The 10,532-nt window shown below is 33.2% G+C and overlaps 1 protein-coding gene across 1 annotated transcript; it reads right to left on the reverse strand.

Annotated features, from left to right (window-relative positions):
• Positions 1 to 4,870: 4,870 nt before the first annotated feature.
• Positions 4,871 to 10,240, reverse strand: LOC141596837 (peroxisome biogenesis protein 16-like). The gene is made up of 8 exons (XM_074417091.1): positions 9,780 to 10,240; positions 7,360 to 7,417; positions 7,020 to 7,230; positions 6,621 to 6,910; positions 6,174 to 6,448; positions 5,740 to 5,807; positions 5,568 to 5,629; positions 4,871 to 5,227 (listed from the first exon to the last, which is right to left on the reverse strand). Exons 1-8 carry the CDS (start codon positions 9,846 to 9,848, stop codon positions 5,166 to 5,168), a joined length of 1,095 nt encoding a protein of 364 aa, XP_074273192.1. The 5' UTR covers positions 9,849 to 10,240; the 3' UTR covers positions 4,871 to 5,165.
• Between the last annotated feature and the right edge of the window lie 292 nt (positions 10,241 to 10,532).

Consider the following 10,532-nt stretch of genomic DNA (forward strand, 5'->3'; position numbering starts at 1 on the left):
ATCACTTGTTTTAAACCCGTGCAATTTGCACGGGTTTGCTATTTAGATTTATTATTATCAAATAATTTTAAAAAATAACTTAAGAGCTTTATTGTTTTTGAAGCTTCCACCAAATAATTGCACGGGTTAATATGATTATTTTTCGTTAAAAGTTACTTTCTCCTTTCAAACAAATTTCATATATTTGAGTAAAATATAACTTGGAAAAAAATGTGTGTAGTACTTAAGCCTCGTCTAATTCATAATTATATGAGATAATTTATGGTAAGATTTTATGAACCCAAATGCTTGACCCACGTAATAAAAAAAACAAATGCGAGTTTCGATAAGTCAAATCTATTTCCTAAATCTACTATGAATATACATATATTTTATATTTCATTATATGGACATTCAAAATTGACTCAATTTATGAATGTATCGCAGTTAAACCTGTTAAGACTTGAATGACCTCGTAAACCCAACCTGGTCTAGTTTTTTTAGGGTCAAAGACCCGTTAATCTTGACACAAAATTACCTGTTATTTTAGGGTCGCAACCCGTTTAGACCCGAGCTCAACCAGTTGGGCCAAAGATAAGTAAAAAATAATAATATGAATTAATGCTAAATTTTATTATATTATTAATATTGATTTAATTGTTTAAAAATATGTCTTTTCACCTTAAAATATGGCAAAGTAAAAGATGTTGGAATTTTTTTTTGGTCTGTATTCTGACCCTCAACACACCCTTATTTTGACGCAACCTATATAACCTGTATTCTGACCCTCAATGACCCTTATTTCACAGTTCCAAGATTATACAACTGGATGTACAATGCTATTGTACATCCAAGGGTATTTTAGTCCTTTTTCAAATACTTTTACAAAAAAAAAAAAAAAAATTAACGTAATCCAATTTTCAATTCAATCCCCCTTCTCTCCTCTGACTGCTTCCATATTTTTACATTAGCTCGTATTCTTATTACATTAACTCGTATTCTTTTGTGCTCGTATTTTAAAGCTCTTGATCCTTTTAAGCTCGTATTCTTTTTACATTAGCTCGTATTCTTATCTTAATAGCTCGTATTATTATGTGCTCGTATTTTAAAGCTCTTGATCCTTTTGAGCTCGTATTTTTATTACATTAGCTCATATTCTTATCTTAATAACTCCTATTCTTATCTTAATAGCTCCGATTCTTATGTGCTTGTATTTTAAAACTCTTGATCCTTTTAAGCTCGTATTCTGTTTACATTAGCTCGTATTCTTATCTTAATAGCTCGTATTCTTATATGCTCGTACTTTTTAGCTTGTATTCTTCTAATAATAGTTTGTATGATTGATGTAGAAATTTACCTCAAAGTATTGTTAGATCCATTTTTCCTTCTTGATGATGATGTAAATTGCTTCTCGTTCAACAAAATATTATTAGATGCTTGTTTTTCCTCCTTGATTATGATGCTAATTGCTTCCTTTTCATCATATTAGAATCAGAATTATAGAAAAGAAAGGTTTGCCAGCTGTCGTTTAAGAGAAATTTAGTGAAAAGAAAGAGAATGGTTTGTCGACTTGAGAGAAATCAGAATTAGGGAAAAAGGAGTTGTGTATAATTTTTTCTTTTATTGGGCCTAAATAGTTTAATATTTAATATATATGGGCCTGTTGTACAATGCTATTGTACAACAGGTTGTAGGATCTTATTTTTGTTTATTGCACTATGCATTATATTTTTATCCTATTTATTATACTATTTATACCCGTGTTAAATAAGTTTGCTCCTTTATATCTAATAATAATAAAAAGTTAAATTGGCCCCATAACCCTCTCCCATTTACATATCTACCCACCCATATAAACTAGGCTCCTCCATTATGAACCCATATCAATACTATATATTAAATCCAGAAATTAAGGGACTTTAATGTAATTAAAGAAAGTTATACAAATTAATTATACTATATAGTTTTAAATTACTAGCACCGTGTGATGGACCCGATTAAGGGATCTCAATGCAAATATTATATAGTTTGGTTTAAAATTAAATTATATAGAAGTTTGATAATTTTCCTAAACATTTGTAAGAGACTAAAACATGGTCAATTTTCTTAAAATAAATTAATTAATTAAGATGGTGACTTTCCTTAAAATAAAATAACTAATTAAGATTGTCAATTTCAAGGAGACTAGAAGAAAGAAGATGCTTGATAATTTTTCTAAATATTTATAGAAGACTGGAAGATGGTCAATTTCCTTCAGATAAAATAATTAATTAGTATAAATGCACACTTATGGTATTAATTATTATCATCATAAAATTATGGAGTATATTAAATTTAAAATCTATGCAATTTTATTAAACTTTATACTTTATTAGATGTATAGAGATGTTAATTATTTAACATACAAAAATATAATATAAGTAGGTTATAAATACTTCAAGTTAGATTCCATAATATATAATATTGCATAATTCTTTCGATTTTATTTAATGCATATATGTAATATATTTATATAAATATATAATCCTCTTAAAATTGCATGCCTAAGTAGTAAAAGTAATTTCGTCTGTAAAGAAAAGAATTGTAGTAACATTGGATAAAGTTATACGATAGTAATCGCTCATTTGAATAGTAAAAGTAACAATATTATTAGCGAGATTAGTGAAAGTGGTAGAAACAACAACAAGAGTAGTGAAATAATCAATATCAATGCGGCAATAGTGAAAGTAACAATAATTACGGCGTGAGTAGTGAAATTATCAATATTAATGCGGCAGTAGTGACAGTAACAATAATTACGGCGGGATTAGTGAAACTAATAATGATTACGGGCAAAAAGTGAAATGTTATTACTATTATTTCATTAATAAGAGTAAAATATTAACAGCGGGAGTATTGAATTTGTCTCAAAATTTATTTCATCGTAGTTTTAGGATATGTCATAGAAAAATATATTAATGATAAATTTATGCGTTATGCAACTTTAACTAATTTTATTTAATGAAAAAAAAATTAATGGTAAGTAGAGGTAGCCCGGGTGAAGCCGGGCACCAATACTAGTCACTCATTATAGTCATATACAATTACCCTCTCACTAACGTGTCATTCTCCATAAAAAAAACACCTAGTTTCCTTGCTTAAATCCATTCTTAATCATCTGGCTAATCAATATACATCTTATCTATAATCTTATACAGTTCTCAATTTCTCATTCATGTTGAAATGAAGATCTTACGAAATTTTTTTTATGTTTGCTCCCTCTTTTACATGGTGCTAATTTATCTTTCATTACTATGTTAGTCTTTCCTGATTTTTTTCTTCAAGAAAATAACCTTGTCTAATAAATTTCTAATTTTTTTAAAAAATTCACTGTTTTTGCATCTTTTCTTTTTCTACAGTAGTAATGTTATTTTCTAAGTTTTTTTCTGTATAATTAAATTTTCATATCTTTTATACCTAAAATTTTGATGATTTCTCTTAATTATGTATATCTAGAAAATTAGAGATTTTTAAAATATTATTTTGTTTCAGTTATTTTTTCTCAAATATTTATTCATCATTTGGACCAGAAATGATTATTATAATCTGTTAAATAATTTGTTTTAAACTTTTTTCTTTAAAAGAAATTTATTTTTTGGTATATAAATGCAATTTTCAGTATTAATTTCATAATTTGATTTCCGTCACATTCCTAGGTCTCATTGCTCTCATAATTTATTGTTTTCCATCATTTCTCTATTATTATTTGATTACAGTTATACAATTTACTCTATAATTGTAAGTTTTTAAATATATAATCATTTTGGCCGAATTTAAGTTGATTATCATTGTTCACATATCAAGTCTCATTTGTAAAGCATAAACTATGTGGAGTATTGCTTAGTTTTTATGAGTGGTAGGGTAATTCCAAACAAAATTAATTATCATCAAAGAAGCGGCCCCCTACTTTTAAGGATTGTTTGACAAATAAGCTTTGTAGTTGTTCTATTAAATATAGGATACAAGGTACTCCGTAGTTTTCAGTTACTGAACAGTGAACACAGAGTATAGAATAAGATGTTCTCACATAATAAGTTGTCTTCTTATATAATGAGATCGTCTCACCATGTGAGACCGTCTAATCTAATTATTGTCTAATGAAAAGTTGTACGGGTCTGATTATTTTGTTTGAGCAATTATAGTTGATTCATCATTAAATATGTGGAATAAACAACTTTTGATGACAAAATTTGAGCCTTCAAAATCCCGAATTATGTTACTTGGGTATTGGGTACTCCGTATTTATTTAATTAAGGGGTATATTAGATGATTTTTAAAAATTAAAGGTATAATTCGTAAAACTATAAGAGTACACGATAGAAAACTCCTTTTTTTAATGATAAGAGAAGGTCAAAGCCATTACACAGTTATGGGTCGAGTCATTGAGTGGCTCATTCCTTATGCATCACGGATCATCAGGTCAAAAATCCCGTGTGGGGGACTGAAACTCATGCTCACCTGAAGAAACTGACATGTTATTTTAGATCATTTGTGCACGCTGAAAGTCACCTGGTACAACCATGAAGCGAATAGTGTCATCTTTCGAAAGAAGCAATAATAGAACAGGTAGTCGAATAGCGTTCTCACTGACAACATCCTTAGTAATTTTGAAACTGATGGACCTCCGATTCAACTCTATTATACATTAAAATAGATTTAATTCTCTCTTCTTGGAGGCGTAAGATGATTGGAAGAAACACCAATATGGGAATAACCTTTACCTGTAGGCTGTAGGCTGTAGCCCACAACACCACATCTCTAATTCCAGTAGCTTCAGCTTGAATAGCCGATTCAGCCTAGAAGCTGTGACCTAATTCAAAATTAATCTTGCCACATTCGTCATACACCGAGACACCATAATTCTTAATTGCATTAACTTAGACGTTTTTACAACATTCAACTCTCAGGAGATTATTCAATCAAAATTCATGCATAGCTGGTTGAGCTTTATGGTGTGCCCGTTTGGATTCAGGCATGACTGACTATAGAGACCTATGTAACAACTAAAGCTTGTATGAATCCAGATCGCAAAAATCAATCTACATCCTTACATTTGAAAATATTCTTATCTTTGCATCTAGGGGACATGCTTACAAGTAAGAATACACGTTGTCTGGTAATGTCGGAATAAAATCGGCCTTCCACCACTATGACCCTGACATATAAGTATACCGTGTCTGAGCTCCAAATATAAGATCCACAACTTTTTCTGCAAGAAATTGAACATTGTCATGCATTTTAACCATTATAAACTGCAGCCATAACATTAATCAGCAATCTCTCATTTTGTGATCAGAACTACGGCAACAATTAGTCTCTCTTTAGACGGATAGACGGATATATCCATCTTAAGGTTAAAACGGGTCAAATACTACACCACTTGCATAGATAGGACAAATATTTTTCTACTCCCTATGCATTTTACTTTTATCCCATCTAGCATATTTGACCCGTCAAACTTAAGACGGATATAAGAATTTGTGTTACGGGCAAAAGGGCAAATATTAAAAGCGACGACTGTGAAGGGAAAGATTAGTCTCACATCACACCTGTAAGCAACCCGATAATCGGTATAGGTTCCACAACCCTTTGGGTACTTTCAAGCCTTCGCCTATGAAAATAAAACCAACCATTAACAATTTACACACAAAGCATTATGCATTTGAGCAAACTATAATAAACAGTAATATAGAAAGAAACAAACTAAAGAAAATATTGCACCTGGTATACTGGTGAAAGAACGGGTCTCTCATGATGTAGAATGCCCACAACACCTTCCGTCTTCTTAGCTGCACAAGAAAGCGGAAAGCACTTAGTAGGAATACTCAATAAAATGAATTTCAGGAATTCAGGCTACATAAATGTTTCTCTCTTCATTTCACTTATATTATCTTTGTCTGGCGCGGACAATTCAACAATGTGAACTTTAAATGGTTTGAGCACCCTAGTCAAACAAGACAATATGGATAGAATAGTTAAAATTTTATCGTATATGAAACGGTCTAACATGTGATACCAACCACTTAACCCTATAAATTATTGAGGCACGCATAAGGATTTGGGTTGGTCTCACAATGTGAGGCCATCTCATATAAGACTTAATTTATACAAATGGGATGAAGGTAGTAAAAAGTAAAGCATTCAAGGATTGTAACCTCATCTTTTTCAGCTACAGAAAGATTAATGTCTTTATGTGCATGTATTGATTGCCTTGACGTTGTTGCTAGTGAAGAAGTACCCAGTCCAACCAGATCTATAGACAAGGAAACCAACCACGGAATCCATGATCGTACACCATACTTTCTTACAAATGATACATAGATGAGTGGCCTCAAGATAAATAGTATCTCCCCTATGAGAAATAATCCCCCACGAAAACCCTTCTCGGACAATATTGAACTCAATGTTGGCTTTTCTTTAGTCACCATAGCTGTAAAGAAAACAATTTATGAGTAAGTGTATGAGACAATCTCACATGTGAGACCTACCAACACTTTTTTGTACACATCATTCAATTATAGGGCTGACGGGTTGGTCTCACATGTAAGACCATATATATATTTGTTATATTATCAGCTTTAATGTTCTGAGACAACAATTACTTGGAATTTCCGTGATTCCACCTGGGGGTTGAGTGCGGCTTAGCCATGGTGGGCTGTTAATCATTCTCGCATTTTCACCGAACCTGCTCAAAGCAGACAGTGCCTTCCCTTCACGATTCCATGGGTTTTGGGGATTGAGATTGTTAAAGTACCCAGGCCTTTGATTTTCTCCGGGTTTTACCAAATCTCCCAGTCCACTATCAGGTTGATCATCATTATTTGGTGTTTCTCCACCATGCAAAAGCATCTTGTAACCACCATCGCGAAACAATGCTAGCCTCAGCAAGGCCCTGGATTAGGTTTCGCAACATGTTTAACCAGGTATCATAGAACCAAAAAGGTATCTCAGGTATAGAAGAACATAGGATTTTTTATTTTTTTACAAAAAATATTTCTTACTTCGAGGCTTCGGTAATCACGAGAAAGTTCCACTTCTTGTCGTCGCCATACAGCTGTTGCGCCACAACTTCAACCAAAGTTTCCACTTCTTTCAAAGCTGATATACATAATGAATACGGGAAAGACGAAGGTGCAGGGACCCTTGAAAATGTTGGAGCTGTGTCAATTATATATTCGTTTATCGCTGTAATTATGCCTAAGGTTGAGGTAACTGCAATAAAATTCAATATGTATTAGAGAGCTGTTTGCATGTAGCCTAGCAGAAAGCAAGAATATCTTCTCGAGAGGCAAACAATTAGCTAATGAGAAGAACACAAAGGTTACCAAAATTTCACAAAACCTGCTTCTGGCCCAATTTCTGATGAAGAAAAGCGCTCAGGAAGAAGCCATGTCAGCCCCTGGCAAAGAAAGAGAGTATAAGACAATAGACACTCTCCGAAAAGAATTCGTCATATGTTTTCTTAACATTACATTTGCCTTTCAGTACTCCCTCCCTTCAAATCCAACACTCCATATTCCTTATTGGTCCAATTCAAATCCAACACTCACATTTCCTTTTTGGTAAATTTTAGACCAACTTTGTCCTCATTGGGTTGTTTATTTTACAGAAAATGCCGTTATATAGCATTATAGCCCGCTTACTTTTCACTCATTGGTTGCTTATTTCCACCTGTTGTACAATTAGTAGATTTTAATTACTACCTAAAACCTAGTGCAAAAAGAAAATGTGAGTGTTGGATTTCAAGGGGGAGTATATTTTAAATACAGTAGAATGGTTGTACCTGTTGTCCTTAATGTTTTGGGGTAGAAATAATTATCATAATTCGTCCCCTTTTGTGGATCAGGCAACATTCTCACAAGTATTAAAAAGAAGCCCTTATAGTTACTTTCTATAAATTCTGAATCGGGTTCTTATGCGAAATTAAGTATCTTGACATTTGAAATCTTAAATGGCTAACAGCTATCTTCCCCAGTCCAAATAAATATCGTCAAAAAGAAAAATACGGAAGATGTCACTACACCAAAGGGCAGGATTGCAGGACTAGCTCGACTATGTACGCCATAAAGCAAATTACGGGTGTACTGGAAGAGAGGGAACACATAGCTGAAAAACACGGATGATCAACTTAAGGAAATATGTGACCCAAAAGCCACAAGTGAAAGCGAAAAGGGAATCTTTTTCCTAGATAACATTTGTATATAGACTGCGAGAATCATAACTAGATTCACAAACTTACATATCCATGCAACCAAAGAGCACAAGCTCGAGAAACTCTCAATCAAGAGCTTCTCTTAGTAGCCAAGCATTATTGGTGATCCAACTATAAAGACGTACCATAACTTGACTGGAGCCTATGGACGTCTCTGAAACATATGTAAAATGGAGTGTGTTTGGGTCTTTGGGAGCAAGATAAGATGGTCGAACCTTAAAGGTTTGTTGGATAATTAGGAGGGGAGGGGCATGGAGCTGCCGTATTTTACTTCCGAATATTTCTTCTCTTGAAAAGATTTTAAGTTCCTTGATGTGAAGGAAAATAGATCTCTCCATTAGTCCATTTCCCTTCTGTCACCCCTAATTCCATCCCCTCATTTATCTTCAATCCCACCATCCAGACAAATAGTAAGTGTAAACTGAGACATTTTGATTAGATGCCACTACAACACAAAGCTAATTAAGTGAAGTTCATATGCTGGTATGGGTTGAGTAACGGACAAGAGTACTACCCACACCTATATTACTCCTAATCTACATATTGCCTCGTAACTGTGTATGACACTTAGACACTCGGACATGAATATGACAATCCAAGAACATGACATCTCTTCTTTAGGTAGCCAAGTCTGATACTCGGGCTGAAAACACTTTTACCCAAGAGTAGCGTTGATGAGAATCCCAGCATCAATGAGTTTAGCGTTTGGAAACGATGATTCAACATTCTCATAGCCCAACTTTAAAGAAATAATATAGCAATACGTTCACGGAGTAATTGTGGAACTCTTTTATTTATGAAGTATTATAAATTTCATAACCAACCCATACTCCCAACTTGGGTTACCGAATTCCCTTACACCAATATGAACAGTGAACTCATTGGCATATAATACGACATGTTATGAATTTGGTTAAAATCCACCATATTACGGCAAAAAAATGGGTATCATTATTGGGGACGTACTACGAATTAGGCAACATTGACCCCAACCATAAAATCAATCTTAAAAACACTAAATCTTGTTTAAACCCTAATAGTTACAGAGTATCACGCTACATCATAATATTATATAGAGAGGTATGAAAGGGAATCTGCAGTTTTTTTTTGCTTTTTTCAGAAACAACTCAATCCATTTCTGCAAAATGAGTCTAGTCTTATACTCTAATACCAAACCCACGATAATATAATCATTCTGCAACAAAATGAGTACATTAACACCAAATTCTATAATATAAGTCTTGAAGCCAATACACACAAATACATCAAACAAACACCTCCAAAAACTCAATCTTTCTTCTAAATCATCCAAAAAAATTGCAAACTCATGAACCAAAAATACAATTGATCATATGTACAAGAAATTACTATAAAGATTCAAACTTTAACCAGTAATACAACAACAACATTACCCAAGTGCCTCAAATAAACCCGCAAATTGAGGGTAAGGGGCCCTAAGCTATGTTAGGGACACAAAGAGGCTGTTTCCGAATCACCCGAAATCAAAACTAAACTCTAATCAGTAAAAGAACAAAACAAAGGGACTTACATTAGCTAGAGACTCCAAGGAGTGAACATAGTCCTTATTTTGTCGAACCCAATTCTTGTAAGCTTCCATTTTACTCCAAAAATTCCCAAATTAAAAAGAGAAGTGTAACAATAAATTACCTTATTGAAAGATGTAAACCCTAATTCTAATTCAACCCCACAAATTTACTACTTGAATTTGGTAATTTTCTTCCCAAATTTATATTGCAAACAAATTTGAACAAATTTTATTGATACCCAGAAGCAATATAATCTAGTAGAATTAGATTTGGGGATTAAAATTGAAGTTCCAAGCTGCTTAATTTCTGAGATTTTGGGGTACAGACAATAGAAAAGAGAGATGTGATGGACAGAAGTAAATCCATCATCAGATTAGATCATCACACTTGTGTTATATGGGAACTCCGGTGAGTTTAGAGTTAGCAATCAGGACACTCGGTTCGGTTATATGTCACTCGGATTAGTTAATGTCAGGTTATATCGGATTCGGATTTATTTCGGTTAACAAAAACGGATTTGGGTCGTTGCAATTTATGTTGGGTCATTGTTGGGTTGAGATACCCCCACTTAAAGATGAGATGTTCACCTTTGAGTCTGTTTTATCCTCACTTAAGTCTAAAAGTATAAGGCTTTGTTTTTTTTTTTTTTTTTTTTTTTTTGATGACGAGGAGGTTGGATCCTCCCTGGATACGGGACCCCACCGCTGGCGCGCTGCACTACACGTGAGTTCTTTCCGCGGGATTATTCCTCTCCG

This window comes from Silene latifolia, chromosome 8 (assembly GCF_048544455.1).
Source record: "Silene latifolia isolate original U9 population chromosome 8, ASM4854445v1, whole genome shotgun sequence".
Taxonomy (NCBI): Eukaryota; Viridiplantae; Streptophyta; class Magnoliopsida; order Caryophyllales; family Caryophyllaceae; genus Silene; species Silene latifolia.

Coding starts and splice junctions, on each gene's coding strand:
- LOC141596837 (XM_074417091.1), bottom strand. CDS start 9,848: ATGGAAGCTTACAAGAATTGGGTTCGACAAAATAAGGACTATGTTCAC. Junction 6,911..7,019: donor GTGATTACCGAAGCCTCGAA/GTAAGAAATATT, acceptor AACCTAATCCAG/GGCCTTGCTGAGGCTAGCAT. Junction 5,808..6,173: donor CTGTAGCTGAAAAAGATGAG/GTTACAATCCTT, acceptor TTTCTTGTGCAG/CTAAGAAGACGGAAGGTGTT.